The sequence below is a fragment of the Engraulis encrasicolus genome, chromosome 9 (genome assembly GCF_034702125.1).
Source record: "Engraulis encrasicolus isolate BLACKSEA-1 chromosome 9, IST_EnEncr_1.0, whole genome shotgun sequence".
Taxonomy (NCBI): domain Eukaryota; kingdom Metazoa; phylum Chordata; class Actinopteri; order Clupeiformes; family Engraulidae; genus Engraulis; species Engraulis encrasicolus.
In genome coordinates this window covers 35,189,193-35,207,801 of record NC_085865.1, presented here as the reverse complement: position 1 = coordinate 35,207,801, position 18,609 = coordinate 35,189,193, and the positions used below count along the sequence as shown (strand labels likewise).

Sequence of the window (18,609 nt, the reverse complement as noted above, 5' to 3'; positions counted from 1 at the left end):
AGGGAGAGAGACCATGGCGGCCCACCTTCTGCCCACAGATACTCAAGCCAGGGATTCCCCCCAGCACTTTATAGCTCAGGTGGCCGCCTTGACAAACACCTACAACCTTGACTAGCTACCCCTGAGCCGATAAAGGTGTTATATTGTGAAGGTTATTACTTAAGTTGCTTTTCAGAAAATTGATTTTTATTTTGAGAGGTTTCATATAATAATTTCAATTATTTCAAGTGCACAACATAGCTTAATTTCCAATCATGACAGCCACACACACACACACACACACACACACAGACAGACACAGACACAGACACAGACACAGACACAGACACAGACACAGACACAGACACACACACACACACACACACACACACACACACACACACACACACACACACACACACACACGTGTCTGATAAAAGCTAACCCTCAACCAACAAAAGTTCTGCAGGAGACACAGCAATCTCACACCAAAATTCCACTGCCCAATCACTGAATGATGATGACCACTGAGAGAAGGATAATGGCTGCCATGGTAACCGACTGTTGTTCTTGACCACCAACGACAACTTGAGAATAGTGGGGTGACCCAACTCAAATTTTTACGCACTTCATCAAATGTACAAAGATGAGTTGATCATCTGCCCACAAGAAGCACTGAAGCCCAAACCAAAATCCCACCGCATTGGTAGTGTGTGTCCACTGCACTAGAGCAATAGGCTGATGCTAAATGGAAAGCTGTGGTAGCCTGCGGTGCTGTTCTTGACCATGGGTGAAACCCTGACCACATCAGTACTAGCCTTGGGACCCAGCTCAAATGTTGCACAAGATTGCACAAGAGCTGTACTAGTGCACGAGATGAGCTGATCAATTGTCAACAGGCACTCTGTCCAGCCCACACCAAAAAGCCCACTGCACTGGTAGTGACCACAACAAACATAGCGATAGGCTGATGCTAAATGGGTGCTGATGCAGCCTTTGGTGACCACAGCAAGATAGTGAATGCTGCTTCTTGACCACACACACAGCAACTGGAGCGCAGCAGAGGGGAGTCGGGAGGGACCCAGATCACATTTCGCACTTAAACAAAATACGCAGAAAACAGTTGGTCACTGTGAGGGGCATCTCAAGCGTTGGATGCTTACAGGGCCACTGGTGTTTTTCGCAGCAGAAGCCAATGATATGGAATAAATTATGTTTTTAATTAATCAATAATTTACTTCACACAACAGTGAGATTAGCTGAGGTTGAGCAACCCTGACGTCTGCTTTTAAAAATATCAATGATGCTTGTATGAGTGGGGAGTGGGGATGCCCACTGGACCAGCTGGCCGGAAATGTAGGCCGGGAGGGTGCACTGCACATGGCTGCTTCCTCATGGCTGCCTGGCAAAAGTCACCCGAAAGAGCCTGAAAGAGGCTGTTGCTCACAGCCGGTCTAGGTCTGGCTAAAACCCTGGTGACGTTCCAGCGGTCTTCCACACACAAATCCCCCTCCTCATCTTCTCTTGAATGCTCCATCACACACGTTGGGTCATCTCCTGCATTCAGCTCATCAGCAACCCCCCCGGATGCTTTGAAACTGGGTGAGGGTGGGGGGAGTTCCATGATGCATCACCCTGTGAGTGACCCTCCGTGGACCTTTGCTTTGGATGAAGCAGCACTCGCACTTTTAGCAGAGATGACTAATAAGGACACTGTTCGTAAGGAGTTTCTTCCAGGACTGTCATGATGACGCAAAGTTCGAAATGGCAAGGTTCTAAATGTCTATGGGCTGCCTAGGGAGGGTTCAAAATGAATGGGCCCTAATAGACAGTATATTAACTCACGCCTATTAGGAAACCAGAATCATTACCTTTATTGGACAGGGCAGTTTGAAAGTCCCGGTTTGGAGTTGTGTGTCCCACGTCCCGAGCAAACTCTGTCAGGACACAAATATGTCCCGGTTTTGGCTACCCGCTACATGTCTATCAGGGTAAATATATGGAAAAGATTAAGCTTACACGTTTACCTGCCACAATTAATGGCAGCCAGCGATTGTATAGAAAGTCTGAAGGAGTCAGGTGCGATTTGTCATTCCTCCCCCTAAAATTGATTAGAATGCAGGAAATTGCATTTAAAAACATCACATTTTTTCTGGGGAGGACCCCCAAACCCGCCCACCAAATATTGTCTTTAACTCACGCGGCAAAGTGTCCCGGTTTTAGACTACAAAAATCTGGTCACCCTAGAACCACGGCTGGCATCAATACTACTCTTATCTTCAGGGACTCCCATGAATCATAAGGGGGGTGAAGGTGAGGTAAGCAGCTTAGCTTTGCACCCCACCAACACCTCGAGCAGTGCCATATGTCACCTCACCTCCCCAGCAGGACAAGGCACAGGGTGCATTCCAATATGCAACCTTGCGTCCTCCACTTGTGCCTCGCCCCGCCTCCTGTCCCCTCCTCCGTAGAGAAAACAATAAAGTTTCCCAGCTGTCAGTCAAGCCACAACAATTTTCATCATTCACCATCCCAATTGCAAATGAGTAAATGACATTACAATATATTGCAAATATATATATATATATATATATATATATATATATATATATATATAAAAAAAAATATATATATATATATATATATATATATATATATATATATATATATATATATATATATATATATATAATATATAAATGTATAATATACAATATACAAATATTATGTTGTTGTCAGTGATGTCATCATGACATATTACTTCCCGGTATGAGGCCACAAGCACAAGTGGAGGACGCAAGGTCGCATATTGGAACGCACACACAGGGCTGTAGACAGAAGCCTCAGTCCTGCCATGCCAATGCGGTCAACTCCTCTCAAAAATATCACCTGCCACCATCATCTGTCCCAGTCATGCTATGCATGGTATGGTCTCCATATTTTCCATACCCTGGAAAGAATACGCTATTTGACACAATGAGGACAACCTGGTGTTAAAAATATTATTACTATACATGGTGCAACTAGGGATGTTAACCGGTAACCGTTTAACCAATAGTCGACCGGATCAACTTTAACAGGTTAACATTTTCTGCCACTGGTTAACCGGTTGTAAAATAATAATTATAATAATAATAATAATTTCCTCCAAAAAAGCCCCAAATAACGATACATTTTGAGGTTTTCGTATAATAATTCAGCATTTTCAATCTGGCAACAATGGCTGGACATGGCAGGTCCTGTCTGCGCAGCAAAAAAAAGGCTTATGTGAAAAATTAAATTTTAAAAAATCAGTGCTGTGCATATCAGGCACGCGAACGTTGTATAATTTAAGATTACCGGTTAATGTTATTTTTCACTTAGAGAAATATAACACAGTTGAAAAAAAGGACCAACATTCACCTACAACAAGACCATTCTGCCCATGACGCCGCCATCCTTTTTTGTTTTTTGTCACAAAAAAATCCATTTGGAGCAGACGACCAGTCAGCAGACGTCCAACCACAGTACCCTAACTTCTCTAACTTCAGCACTCCTATGACATAGGACACGCATGCTGCGCTTCCCTGAGGGCGAACTCGCTCGCTCAGCTCACTATCTTTACACAGTCTGAACAACAGCAATCAGCAGCTGATAATGGCCATTTGACACAGATTATACCACCACAATAGAGGAGTCGTGAGACGGCTAGGCAAACAAGACAGGCAGGAAGCCCAGGGGCCACTGACTGGGGGTCTGGAATGGGAGGCAAGAGTTTGCTGGACCATGTGAAAAGGCAAAGCTCATTCGTCCTGCCAATAGATTAAGCTTACATTACATTTCATACCTTGGTCAAAAGGACAGAGACCACACAACAGGACATGTCATAAACATGTCTGGAGGACTCCACTGCACAGAAGACATGACAAGGCTTGTGGTGGGGTGCAAGAGAGGGTTTGCTTGACCATGTGAGAAGGCAAAGCTCTTTCATCTTCCATTGCATTATGACGTACATTCCAATATTATATTTAAACTGAGGCATTCTTCCAAAAGCAGCTTAAACAAAAGGACATAAACAGCTAACACATGTGGAGAAGTACTTTGCCCATACGGCATAACAACAATGGTGCAGGAACATTTTGATGATCGCAGTTGAGTTAGTTCCCTTCTATTATGAAACACACCACTCTCAGAAGAACAGTCTTCCCAAGCTCTTCTCCTTCTTCCCACCGTGCTTTCCTTCCCTCCCCTCCCCTTCTCTTGCCTCCCGATTGTTGGTGTGTCCGCTCTGTGGATCACCCAGCGTGCTTCGGGGGCCAAGTTGGAGACCATATGCCCGCTGTCTGTGCACGACATGGGGCACTCGGCACACAGCGAGGACCCTGTCAGACCTCGTTTGCATCCAGCCACAGGGGGATGGTGGGTGTGGTGGTGCTCTGGCATGGAGGAAGGAGAGGAAGGGGAGGAGAGGAGGGGAGTAGTGGCCAGGAGAAAGGGGCCTCTGTCTGGGCAAGTTCAATGACCTTACCATGGTGGTGATGGTGGTCGCACTGCATTGCAGTGGATCCCAACTACCAATGAAAGAGGCAGGCAAGGAAATGCTAGCAATCAAGAACACACTTATCAGTATCCTGCAACTGAGCTCGATCAAGATATGGAAAACGATAGCATTGCATAGATTTAGGGATTTCATTATTTCCAAGTCCCTGACAGTGCTTACCGCAAGAGCTAACTGCATCTCCGTTTATCTTCATCTCTCTGCGTGCTTTCTCTCTCCCGATATCTCCACCTCTCTGTATCCCTCCATCTCTATGTGTTCCTTCTCTCTCTCTCCATGTCTGTTTTTATTTTTTCTCCATCCATCAATGGTTCTCTCTCTCTGTATCTCTCTGTGTGTGTGTCTCTCTCTCTTTCTCTGTGTCTCTCTCTCTCTGTGTCTCTCTCTCTTTGTGTGTGTGTGTGTGTGTGTGTGTGTGTGTGCCTCTCTCTCTATCTCTGCATCTCTCTCTCTATCTCTCCGTCATCCCCCATCCTGGTGCTAGGAGAGAGCACGACCATAAACAATGCCATGCAGCCAGCCAGCCAGCTCAGCACTACCGTGCCCCCAAAGCCCACGCCGCCACATTAACTCGCTCACTGGAAAGAGGTAATGAGGGGGCAACGAGCACAGCATTAAAAGGGGTGAGCACATTTGCACAAACCCTCTTCCTCTGCTGCTTCATCAGTGGGATGGTTTTTTTTTTGTCATTTCAGCATCTGTGCAAGTGTTCGCTCTCATTTCCTTTCATCGTTTTTTTTTAACCCTTGGCCAGAGATTCTATGAATTATAATGTGTTGTTGTGGAGACGGTGCTGTTGCATGGAATTATTTTGCAACCATATACATTCTCAAGTCAGCAACACACCCATCCATCAACCTCAAACCGTGCCACACACACCAGGAGTCCAGGACCCATGAACTGTTGGCAGAGAGTGTGGCTTGGTGTGCTCCTCCTCAGAAACAATTAACAAAGTGAATGACAGTGCCAGGTCTAAAACTGGTCCTCTTGTAAGCCAGCGTCCAGTTTCCATTTTCAGCATACACAGACGTCACTGCCCATGCCAGTGTAAGCTTTAAACACCTCACACGCATACTCACACACACACACACACACACACACACACACACACACACACACACACACACACACACACACACACACACACACACACACACACACACACACACACACACACACCAGAGCTCCTTTGTCAAAAGATCCATTCCCCCTCCCAAAAGCTATAATTGTAACAGCATTGCATTAAATCTTTCAAACTTGCCAAGTGTGTGTGTATGTGCTGGGGGGAAAAGCCAGGGCACCCACACAATAACAGTGACAGAAAGACAAAGGCGATAGACCAAGAAGGGGTGACCATGCCCAGTACAGGCCCCAGCCCCAAATGCCATTACCATTTCCTATAAATACACAGTGGGCATGCCTCCGCAGTGGGCTTTTGTCGCCATGCGAGTGGGAGGTGTGAAGGCCATTCTTGGGCCCCGCTCTCTTCGTGAGGGTGGGAAGCAGACAGGCTGCAACGGCCCACTCAGCCTCAACTCAATATGCTGCAGAACCAGCACACCAGGTCACCCATACAAGCATACACACATTACAAACATGCCAGCCAATCCGCAATTGCAGCCAGAATCATTAGTGATCAGGTACATGTCGGTCCTTTCGTACAAGAAGCTCAACGTAAAAGAACAGGGGTGAGGTGCTTACCTTGGGTAGCTCTTTCAGTTGGTTGGCATCCAAAAGCAGCTCCTCCAGGGTTCGACTGTAGCGGTAAATCTCATCGGGGACTGTTTGCAAGGAGCAGTGCCGCTTGTCCACCGACTCGACGTGGCGGTTGCAGCGCCACAAGGGAATACACTTCAGCATGTCCGGCCTCCGAGAGGGAAAGGTTGCCGGTGAAACTCAGGCGCTCCGCATCGGAGAAAAGGGGAGACGAAGTGGAGCAGAGATGGGGGAGAAGGGATGGTGTAGCTTGTAAAAGACCAACGCTTGTTCAGAAAGGATGCAAAGATCCGGTGAAACCACCCAATACCCAATTAAAAGGTCATACAACGGTTAATATTGTTTGGTTCCAGTTCTTGCTTCAAAACACAGGAGGTTGATGGCTAGTACTGCGACGCAAAGGCAGGGATCAGTTCGACCGTCGTGGGTAGCAAGTTCCACAGCTCTTTAAAATGCGACGATCCCGTAAACTAGGCATATCTTGCAGTCGATGAGCCACAGCTCATATGATCTCTGCAACTGATTGTTTCACACATATTCAAAACAATCGCCTTAAGATCCTTGCCGCAGATTTTAATTTTTAGCAGCCTATCTGTGCATAAAGATGAGTTTGGCAATAATGGCAAATACACAAGTGCGCATTCACCAGCGAGCTGTTAACACCAACAACGCCCGTTGCCACCCACTATAGCATGTGTCGGTTTTGGGGGAATTAAATGTTCAATTCGCTGATGCACACAAAGTAGTACACAGCTTTGAGACCAGCTCGCTAATTTAAAACGACGTAGTAGCAACAGCTACCTGGCTAGCTAACCGGCTAGCAACGTTTGTATCACTGGTGCAAGCTAACGTTATCCAACAAAAATATTCTACACTGGTCTCTCACAAGGTTACACAACAAATTAATCAAGACAGCCAAACTTTTGACGACACGCTGAATTAAAACCAACGTTGAAAGAAGTCGTCAAAACAAAACCCAAATATCCAAATGGTGAGATGCAGCAACAGGGTGAGTTAACGCATCAGCTAAGTTAGCTATCCCCTGCTCCTTCGAGCAGCAGGCCAGTCCGAGTCGAATGGGGGCTGGGCTGCTCTCCACCATACGGCACAACCGGCTTTGTAGCTCCCCGTTGCTCCTCTCGTACGCAAAGTCCACGGTGACGAGCGCAATGTACAAACAATTCCTTGGCTCTGCTCTCACTCATATAGCCGGTCAACAATTTCGCACAGCTTCGGCCACAGAAAGATAAAGTTTAATCCGCCCAGGGAGTTTCTCGGTACGCTACCCAACTGCGCTACGCTGATGTCGACTCCAGCGGCAACTCCTCCTCACACTATTGTGACTTTAGCGCTTGTGTATCTCGTCTCGCCTCAACCGCCCACTCTCACGTAGGATAAATTGAGTCCTTAGAACTAATACGCTACATTTCAAGTGACAGCGCCCTCCAAGGGTTTGGAGGTTTACTAGTTCATACTTATCCTGGAGTAGGGGGGGGGGGATAAATGGCCTAAAAATCAAAATTTTGGAAAATGATTACGCCCACTTCAGGGATGGTGCATTGGGTCATTTGAGAGATATTTTGTATTGGAAGTTGGTGCCCATCATGAAATAAACCCCCCACCCCACCCAAAAAACTAAATCGGACATGTTTTTTGCCCTGTTTTACCCCTTTTAGCATTAAAGATACATATACATATCTTGAGAGAATACTTTGGTTCACCTGTCAGATGTTGCAATGTTCTAATGTGATAAGGTACATTTACAAATTACATTGTGGCTGCTGGTTGACTGCAAGCAAACCATTGAAATCCCCAAGCAGACAGCCATTTTCTATCAGTGAGGCGAGCTCAGCTGTGATTGAAGTAGGCAACACTATGTTTGGACGTTGGAAAAGTGCTGGGGAATCTGATAAGGTCTTTCACAAGGATACTACAAGGATATTCAGTGACATATACTAGAACAGGGGTGGGGAACCTATGTCTTGAGGCCGTTTTATGCGGCCCCCAACATAATTTCAATATTATGCAGCTTCATATGAACTGTGACATATTTTGTAAAGGAATCTTAGAAATTCCATTTGCAACACAATTCAGATATATTCAGGGGACCTAGAGAAGGTGGGGTCTGTTGTAAAGGTGGCTACAATATAGGCCTTAAGTGCAGGGGGAAATCCTGGTTTGCGTTCATAGTTACGGCCCTTGGAGGACTTTTACGGCCCTTGGAGCAATTCGAAGTGGCAATTTGAATGAAAAAGGTTCCCCACCCCTTTAAAGGCAGCATAAGGCCAGCTCTACAGGTAATTGAGTCCTTAAGTCTGTCTCTAATTGTGGAAAAGCTTCAGGTGCATCATACGTATTCTGGTTTACTGGTATGCGAATCAACATATGCTGGTGAAATGTGGAAATATCCTATCTACTCCTTTCTGTGCAATGGAGTTAGACAAAGGGGACTCCTATCTCCAGCCTTGTTCAACCAATACATGGACAACCTCTCCAAACAACTGGGGAGGTGTAAGACAGTATGGCTGATAGGAAACACTGTTTTAAACCATTTGATATATGCAGATGATCTGGCTATGTCCCCCAGCACTGTTGGGTTTCAGCAAATCCTGAATGTGTGCTCTGAGCATGGGGTTGAGTTTGATGTACAGTACAATGCAAAAAAGAGTGTTGTGTTGATATAGCCAAGGAAGATTATAAAGTTCTAACGTTTTATCTGCCAGGGCAATCAATATGTGTATCAAGCAGTACAAAATATCTTGGGCACATTATCACTGAGCAGTTGGGATATGATGCTATAGCCAGAGATGAGTGTTGCATGTCCAAGCAAATATGTTAGTAAGGTAAGTTAGTTCTGATGATGTGAAAGTAAACTTCCTTACTGTACTCCTATGTATGCAGTCCCATTATGGGTCAGCTACAAAAAAGACCCTGCGTAAATTCCAAGTAGCATAATGAAGTAACTTAGTATAATGATTGCTTGACTATATTGCTGAAAAACCCTAGAAGTTGCAGTGCTAGTTAAATAATTTGTGACTCAGGACTAAGTACTTCACAGGCTCTCTTTAAGAAATTGATGTTTAAGTTCATTCGTCGTCTGGAAAGCTGTCTCAAAACTGTATTATAAGGATTCTCACAAGCCCCAGATGCAGCTCTGTCAGATATCAATCATGTATGTGGAAGCATTGGAATGGCTGCCTCTTAAGACTGTCATGACTGATGGTATTTTGTACATGCTTATGCAAGATTTCTCCCCCCTCTCTCCTTCTTTTGATGTCTATTTTCATGTATGGAGAATTCAGGGCAATTGGGCCACTTTTTTGCAAGTGAATGGCCCAAAGTCGCCCAATTTACCTGAATTCACCAATGTTGTATGTCCTCTTATTGGGCATAGAGCCTGCAATATATATTGGCAGACTGTAAGTATAGTGAATGCATACAAAGGGCAGAACAGCTTAAAAACTCTGTTTTTGTGTTCTTTTTTAATTTTAAAGAGGGGGTGGGGGTTATTTTTAAGATACAGAGTCACCTTGAGGTGTACCATTTCTTCTATTAATAGTGTTAATTAAAAATCAAATGGATTTGAAAGCATTTATGCAACGGTATATAAGCAAACAGTAAAAATAGCTTATGCATACCAGGCGGAATGGGCAGAAAATGCCACTTTTGGGTTCTTTTTTTCATTTTCAAGGGGTGGGGGGTTATTTTCAAGATACAGAGTTACTTTTGGTGTCAAAGTTCTTGTATTTATAGTGTTAATCATGTCCCAAATGGGCGTGTTGAAATTTTGAACTTGATGATTATCCCCCCCCCCTACGAGACGGACGCCTCTCAGCGTTTACAGTGAGAATCAGATGATAAAAAAGAACCACTATGTGGCCTAAAATAAACTGGTCCAAACCACAAAATAAAACTGGTTCATGTCAAAACCTTATGTCATGTTTACATCTGTAAGTTTAACGGTTTCAATGAAAGGATATGCCACTGGAGGAATGGGGTTATGATTTTTTTGTTTTGTTTCAGCAGGATGAAGGAAACTGTTGGTTTGAAAAGCAACCAATGTGCTCTTGTCATCATTAGCTGAGAAGAAAGACATTTTTCCCAGACGCATATAGAACAACTCAATATAATGGCTACTGTTGGGCTGACTAGATAAGCACAATGTAATAAAGACTGAAAACAGCCCCTAACATGGACATTTTGAAGGACAGGTTTTTTTCATGGGACATGAAATTGAGAGGGGGGAAAAAATCATGATTATGCCAGACATCATGACTGAACAGGCATATTATCATAATCAGCATAACAGATCACTAAACCGGATGAAGGTTCGTTTGAAATTGCAATGAAAAACACCACATTGTGAGTTCCCTTTTATTTTTAAAATTTTATGTACAAGTGTGACAGATTTATTTTTTCTTATTAATGTACATTCAATATAGAAAGTTTATATACGGCATATTACATAGAACATCTCACAAATTGCACTAGTCATTAAGAGATCCGTCATCAGTCATTCACTTAGTCTCTGAAGGAGAGAGGTCCACGAGAGGGCATAAATATTTCTAGTGCTTTTGTGACCTGGACAGAGGAAAGAGCATAGGAGGAAGGAAGGCAGGAAGGAAGGAAGAAAAAGAGATTTGAACAAAAAGCTTTTTTTTTACCCCGAAGAAAGAAGGGGGGGAAGTTGATTGGGAGAAAGTTCACAATTCGAATCAGGTCAGACTGAGATGGAAGGCGCTTGGTCTATACCACCTGCCTGCGTTTGGCGCAGTTGTCCGCCGTGAGCACAGTGCCATCGTAAGTGTACACAAGCACAATGACCTCGCTGCACACATCCTTGTGTTAGGAGCTCATTTTCGGTTTCTCCTCACTTTGTCTTTTACACCACATACATACAACACTTATAAAACAAGGTCTTTGTTTAAAAAAAGAAAAAAGTTTGAAATCATGATTGGAAGGATAGGTTTTTTTTAGTTGAGTCAGAGTGAAGGCTTGCTGGGACAAAAGCCTCAGCGATGAGATGTGTGTGACTTCTGTCCAAGTGGTCACATTGATTGGAAATGTAGCGGCCCATTTTTGGGGTTTGGGGCGTGTTAGGGGCAGCAGAGGAGGGGAGACAGACATGATCTTCAGTCTTTCCGTGGCCTCGTTTCCACACACAGAGAAACAAAACAAAACAAAACAAAAATCACCTGTAAAAAATATACTCATACAAAAGTAAACTATTTTCCTTCCAGAGAGAAAAAAAATGACACAAAAGAGCTCAAGTAAATCATAAAACGGATAACAAACAAACAAACAAAAACACATAGAAGCTGACACGACAAAGTTAAAACAAAGAGTTAAGTAAATCACTGAACAAGACCAGTGCTATGCCTTAGGGCAGACATATTGTGAGGGTGCTATGGTGGAGGACATTTTGGAGGAGGTGAGCATCAACACATACCCCCCCACACTTCCTCCTACCCATCAGATTTTGTGTCATTTTGATTTGTTCGTTTAGATAGTCCATGATGTCTCCCTCCCCTGTCCTGTCCTTCTCCTTCTCCTTCTTAGCTCAACATTTGAGGACAACACTCATCCTCTGAGAGTGTCACTTCGAAGGTGAGGCGAGATGATGGGTGGCTTGGAAGGGAGAGTTCGATCACAGACTGCATGACAAGGGGACACAACATGGCGTCCATCCGTGCGTCCATTTGTCTCATGGGTTAAAGTTTGGGTGGGAGCAGGGGGGGGGAGTGGGTCAGGAGCTCAGCCCTGGTCCCCGATGTCGTTGTCCACCGGGGGAGGGACGATGGGCATCACAGTGGCGCCAGTGCCAGCGGTCAGATAGCCCGCTACTCCTGGACCTGCCAACAGAGACCACCAGGTGACTCATTTCACACACATGAAGACACACATGCACCTCTAACTGCACGCGCTTAGGCCACAAGCATATAGGCTGCTTTCTGCCCTGTGAGTGCTGCTGAGATTAGAAAGGCAAGAATAGCAGCATTGTTACGAGACTCAGACCTATACTCCAAGAGTATAGTGTATGAAAGGTACTATACAAATAAACCTTGTTAATATAATGAATGCAAAGAAAGCATTATTACTGGTGTTATTATTATTATTATTATGATTATGATTGTTGCTGTTGTGCAGAACATGCTGTTTGACACATGAGTTAATGCATAAACAAACTTAAAGCAAACACGCAAACTTTAAAGTCTAAATTCAAGTACTATATGTTATGTGGGATGTTATGTTTGATGTTTGGTGTTGGAATGGTAATGACGGAGGATGTGGTGGGCCACTAGCGTGTCCCGGGGCAGTGGGGGCAGGAACTGCAATGACACTGTGGGACTTGATGATGATGGTGGTGGTGGTGGTGGTGGTGGAGAGGACCTACCCTCCGCTGAGTGTGCAGGTGTTCAGGGAGCAAAAATGAAAGCCGTGAGGTGTGTGCAGCACAGCGGTAGGAAATGGAAAAAAGAAAAAAACGTGAAACATGAAAGATCAGATCGAGATTGTGAAAGGGGGGTGAGGATGCAAGTGGAGGGCAAGGTTGGGATGGGGGTGGGGATAAGCATGAACGGCCATCCGGGTACTTTGCGCATGAATATGCGTTACGCCCTTTTTTGGGGGAAAGCAAACCAAATGTCTCATTAACTTACATGCTACATCGGCTAGCCTAAATGAACACAGTTCATGCTTCAGCAACGGTTGTTTGGCTATATTATTTCAACAGCCGGAAACACAACACGTCTTCAGCATGTTGAGCGTGAACAACGCTACTCTACAGGTCCTTTTCTTTCGTTTATTCTTTTCCAACACAGCCAATTGACTTGCATTGGCTTTTCCCCCCAATGTTTTCCCCCAAAAGGGATGTAACACACATGGAACATGTCACACCGTTTATGCGTACGGGGATTCTGGAAGGGAGATGGATGGAGGATGGAGGATGGGAGTCTGCAGTGAGTGTACCTGTGTTAAAGTAAGATAGAGGAGGGCCATGACGGCCCAGTACAGACCACCCCCTACTACAGCCCACTCCGCAAGGGACTGCTGGAGGCCAGGAGTGAGGGAGTAGACACACCTGAGGTGGAAGAAGAAACGCCAAAGACAGGAGGGGAAGAGGAGAGGAGAGGAGAGGAGAGGAGAGGAGAGGAGAGGAGAGGAGAGGAGAGGAGAGGAAGAGAAGGATAGAAGAGGATAATGAAAAGATATATTAAGAGAATGGGAAGGAGAGGAGGAGAGGGCCAGAAGAAGACAGAGGTGGAAGAAGAGAGTAACAAGAGAGGATAGATTAAGAGGAAAAGAAGGAGAGGAAGGAGAGGGCCAGAATTAGACAATGAAAGGAAAGAAAAGGAGAAGAGGAAGAAGAGGACGAGAGAAGCAAGAGAAGATAAGAAAAAAAAGAACAACAAAAGAGATGGGAAAGATCAAGGGACAAAGAGAAGTAAAGTAAGTACATTGGTAAAGAGAGAAAGGGAAAGAGAAGTGCACACAATCGACAAGGGAAGAGGATAGGACTGGTAGATCAGGACAAGCAGGTTCAAGCAAGACTGCATCAACACTAAAGAGGAGTATCAAGTGTTATAACAGGGGTGCACACGGGGTATAGCATGCCCTACTCATATAGCCAATGTCTTGGGCGTTACTGTACTGCTGCCTGTGTGTGTCTAAGTGCGTGCATGTGTGTGCATGTGTGTGTGTGTGTGTGTGCGTGCGCCTGCGTGTGCATGTGTGTGTGTGTCTGAGTGTGTCTGAGTGTGTGTGTGTGTGTGTGTGTGTGTGTGTGTGTGTGTGTGTGTGTGTGTGTGTGTGTGTGTGTGTGTGTGTGTGTGTGTGTGTGTGTGTGTGTGTGTGTGTGTCTGAGTGTGCGTGCATGTGTGTGTGTCCAAGTATGCACATGTGGATGGGTTGGTTGAAAGGCCAAAAGAAGTAAATTAAGGGTCAGACATTCTCATAGCAACATGCTTTTTTGGTCACATTACTGGTCAAAATACTACATTACTAAAGATTTGGTTTACTAGGTAAATAATGTTAACAACTTGTAATATGGAATCAAATGGTGTGTGTGTGTGTGTGTGTGTGTGTGTGTGTGTGTGTGTGTGTGTGTGTGTGTGTGTGTGTGTGTGTGTGTGTGTGTGTGTGTGTGTGTGTGTGTGTGTGTGTGTGTGTGTGTGTGTGTGTGTGTGTGTGTGTAATGTGCGCAATGTGTGAATTTGTACCTGTCAAGTATCCAGCAGCCTGTGACTCTGAGATGAAGAGGTCGTGTTTCTGGTCTTTAAAGGCACTCCACACATTGGAACGAGAAAGGATATCATTAACCTGCAAGAAAACAACAATCAATTCGGTTTTACTATAAATGCTAACTGGTCTCTAGTCTCAGTCTACCACACTCTAGTAAGCAATCAGAATTTTATTGTGCACGCGTACGTGTGTGCGTGTGTGCGCGTGTGTGAGTGCTTCTGTGCCTCACTTGTTTTCTAGGATGCATCTGAAACATTCACTCGTTCCCTTCTAACGGCATGACATCAATTGGCTTATTTCTTGCACAGTGTACTATGAGGTGGGCAAGTTAAGACTTGATTGAGCCCTCTGTGTGTGCTGCTGTTGCTGGGTACCTGGTCTCCATACTGGAGGCTCCGGGTCATGGACTTGAGGGCTTTGACGATCTGGGCCTTGATGGCTGAGGGGTTGTCCAGGGTCTCCAGCCCAATCCCCTCCAGCAGACGCAGCAGGTAGGGCACCAGCTCCACCCGCAGGGCCTGGAGAGATATTACAGCAGAGGAGGGATACTTTAATGACACCCAAGAAAATTGCTGTAAGGTTCACAAAGAAAAGCACATACACAAACTGCTTTACTGCTTCACGGGGCAAACACACCGGCGGCGACAAGATTGATCGACAGAGAATCGCTAGATTGTGCAGCAAGAGCGATACGAGCGATAGAAGTGACAGAGTATGTCCGTTAAAAGCAGAATGCAAGCATTCCGACAATCCCATTGGCTGTGGCGGCTGTCACCGAACCGCATCATACCTCATTCGCATAATATTCAGTGAAGTCCACTACAAGCTGTCGCTTAAATTGCCTCTAGTCACCCAAATCGTCGTTTGTCTTTTCTCTTGCCAGCGACTCAATACAAAGTCAATTACTTCTGCTGCAGGAACCGCTCAAGTCGCCTGCTCTATTCGTGCCATCAGTGTGCAACGTGCAACAGGCTTGTACGAAATTCCGAATGGAAAGAATTTCAATTCAAAATAATGCCATAATACGAACACTAGGTGGTGCCATTACCTTGAATTTCTTTGAATTTAATCTACACCACCCATTGAAAGTACGTAGAACACCACCACCTAGTGTTCGTATTATGGCATTACTTTGACAGGAAATTCTTTCAATTCGGAATTGTGTACAAGCCTGACGTGCAAGTGAGATTAGAAGTGAGAGGGGCAGTCAGCGAAGCACGAGGCCACAAGCACGAGGCAAGGACGTGTGTGTGTGTGTGTGTGTGTGTGTGTGTGTGTGTGTGTGTGTGTGTGTGTGTGTGTGTGTGTGTGTGTGTGTGTGTGTGTGTGTGTGTGTGTGTGTGTGTGTGTGTCTGTCATTACCTGAGCCACCAGATCTGTCTGCTCCTTCTGGAACATGCGGTTGAGTGCCTCGCAGGCCAGGCCGGCCATGTCAGCCCTCATCTTCATACCGCACATCAGCGGACCAATCGTCTCCAGAGCTGCCATGGAGCGCACACACAACTACAAGAGAGGCAGACAGACAGAGTTAACTAGGACAAAGTACTTCCACCAAAAACCACCAACATAATGATGACATCAATACATTTGAGAGAGAGAGAGTGGAGTCTGTCTGTCATTATTTATGTCCCCAACTCCTTGTCTGAGAGTACTTGTGAGCAGACATGTGGACTCGAGTCCAGTGACTTTGACTCGAGTCAGACTCGAGTCAGCGGTGTGAAGACTTGCGACTTGAAATTTCAAGATCAGAAAGGACTTGCGACTCGACTCGACTTGCACGCCTTTGACTCGGGACTCGACTTGGACTTGACAGTTGTAACTTGCAATGACTTGGCCTGACTTGCCACGTTTGGTCTATTTTTTTTGTAACAAGTCAGACCCTTGTTTGCAGAATGCAACAGCGCCCCCTCCCCCCCGCCCGCCATTCTTTGTTTGAATCACGTCATTGCTGTAAGCGGTGCTATGCAGCCTGGACGCTGACCAGCGGCAACAGTGAAACACCATCTCCGAGTCTCCAGAATAAACACAGCCCACATTTTAAACCATCGCGGAAGTTAATTTGTCTCCCTCTCTCCACAACTTGTTTTACATTCTTGTATGGAAGTTTGATCTTATCTCTGATCTCGATACTCTGATCAACAAAATATTTTCTATCAATGTTGTAGGAAGAGTGTGTGGTGGGGAGTGTGATGTGCAACACGCGTCTGTAGGCTACACACCAATGCTGCATTGTGCGAAGCATATGCGTTTTGAGATGTCTGAAATCAGTTGAAAAACAATCTCCCACCTGCAGTATGAGACTAAGCTGGATGAGGTAATTTGCTGGTTGTGGAAGAGTTCGCCATAAAGTTATTAATGGAGCGTCAGACAATGGAGATGCAGATTTTGCCAAGAGTTTGAGCATAGCACAGCTAAAAGTAGCCTAGGCATTGTTCTTATAACGATATGAAACCTACGAAGTCGGACAATAAGTCAGAGCGGAGCATTGCGCAATAAGCATGCATTTGCTTTTGGGAAATTTCCGCCATTCTTGTGGACGAAAGAAATGTGACCGGCAAGTTGAGGGGACTCCAGTTAGGAGACAGCTGGCATAAGTTCACGCTTGTAGTGGGTTAGAGTCAAAGTTTAACCGTTTCTTTTAATAGCCTATTTTTAACCTTATTAAATGGGCATCAGGACGCTATTTCACAGACTAACTCACTGGGCACATTCAATGCGTCTAGTCCATGGCTAAAGAAACGCAAGCCGACGCACTGCTGAGCGGTGCGAGACATGCATGGCTCGGCTTCCCGTGGATAAAGCGCCCTGTGCCCAACCTATCTCGCGCTGCTCCCATCTTGCGCTCGAGAAACTTATCTCGTGGTATCTCATGGTGTCGACTCAATCTTATAGACTATTAAGTTTCTCACAGTTCAAACATGTTTTGGTTGGTAATTTTGGAAGTTTGGAGTCACAATTGCCGTTGCTTGGAAATGACAGGTTAGAGCAGCGCGACGCAAGCACTGGAGAACTGGCATGTTAAACCCTGCTTTCCAAATAAACAAAAATCAGGAAACATAGAATCAGAACTTTGTTTGGCTACAATCTGTGACGTGCACGGTGGATAACTTATTCTTTCTGAAGATGCATGCATACAAGTGACTTTGTGGGGGAGGGGAGGGCGATAGAGGGAGGACAGCGAGACGAGGGTGAGAGGCGCAGACAACAATGCGACACATTTTGACGTGACTGACTGCAAACGTCGGGCATTCAGTAACTGGATAGTAGCCTACTGCAAGCGGCACACCAAACGGCACAGGGCAGATTCATCCACTTAGAGAAAAAATGAGAGCGAAATGTTGGATAGGGTATTATACACCGTACTTCTTCCTATACTGTAGAAGCGCAGAACAAGTTTGGCTCGTGAACTGACTCTTCTCACGCACGTTTAGGTCTAATTTGCATTATTTCAGACTACGGCAGCATGCAGGCGAATAAAAGCCCCGAGAAGAAGTCTAGTAGGCTAATATAATTAACAAGATGGATGACTAACCTGCAAACGAATGTTCTAGCGCGGACTTTGACGCAGTAAAATGTTTCGTGATTGGTCATTGCGGTGAGAATGTGAGGGGGAAACCGACAATGCCGATACAGCTTCAACAATGTTCAGGAATTCAATCCAACTAACTAACTAGGCCTAAATTTGTCCTCATTTCTTAACCCATGTGGACAATTGTCTTCTAGGCTAAATACTGTTGGCACAAAGCCTACAGCAGATAGCATATAGTGCGCCGCACCATGCGCTCATTGGTGGGTTCACTGTCAGTGGTCAGCTTTTGGTTTAAAGATAATGAGATAAAATGAACCCTGAGACAGGGCTTCCTGCTGAGCTGTGCTGTTAACTCATCATCCTGCCTCACATGTGTATCCCCCCTCCCCCCATACACACACACACACACACACACACACACACACGCACACGCACACGCACACGCACACGCACACGCACACGCACACGCACACACACACACACACACACACTGGGGGGATTAATAATAATTAAAAAAATATTTTCATTGATTACCCCTGCTGTATGTCATATCTTGATGAGAATGGTGAGCTTAATATGGTACCTTAAGGAAAATGGCATCTTTTAA

The 18,609-nt window shown here is 45.2% G+C and overlaps 2 protein-coding genes across 25 annotated transcripts in view; both read right to left on the bottom strand.

Moving 5' to 3' along the window:
- Positions 1-7,595, bottom strand: part of scrib (scribble planar cell polarity protein) — a 135,837-nt gene extending 128,242 nt beyond the window's left edge. For all 17 annotated transcript variants that reach the window (XM_063207010.1, XM_063207015.1, XM_063207021.1 and 14 more), the window contains exon 1: positions 6,218-7,595. In XM_063207010.1, the coding sequence (XP_063063080.1) occupies positions 6,218-6,376 (159 nt within the window). In that variant the 5' untranslated portion in view covers positions 6,377-7,595. The remainder of the gene's footprint in view (positions 1-6,217) is intronic.
- Positions 7,596-10,592: 2,997 nt separating this feature from the next.
- Positions 10,593-18,609, bottom strand: part of LOC134455748 (dnaJ homolog subfamily C member 13-like) — a 76,443-nt gene continuing 68,426 nt past the window's right edge. For 7 of the 8 annotated variants that reach the window (XM_063207003.1, XM_063207005.1, XM_063207006.1 and 4 more), the window contains 4 exons: positions 15,836-15,976; positions 14,848-14,991; positions 14,452-14,551; positions 10,593-12,084 (listed from right to left, as the gene is read on the bottom strand). In XM_063207003.1, the coding sequence (XP_063063073.1) occupies positions 11,987-12,084; positions 14,452-14,551; positions 14,848-14,991; positions 15,836-15,976 (483 nt within the window). In that variant the 3' untranslated portion in view covers positions 10,593-11,986. Of the gene's footprint in view, positions 12,085-13,201; positions 13,314-14,451; positions 14,552-14,847; positions 14,992-15,835; positions 15,977-18,609 lie in introns of all 8 variants that reach the window. The other variant, XR_010036153.1, reaches the window with a different exon arrangement.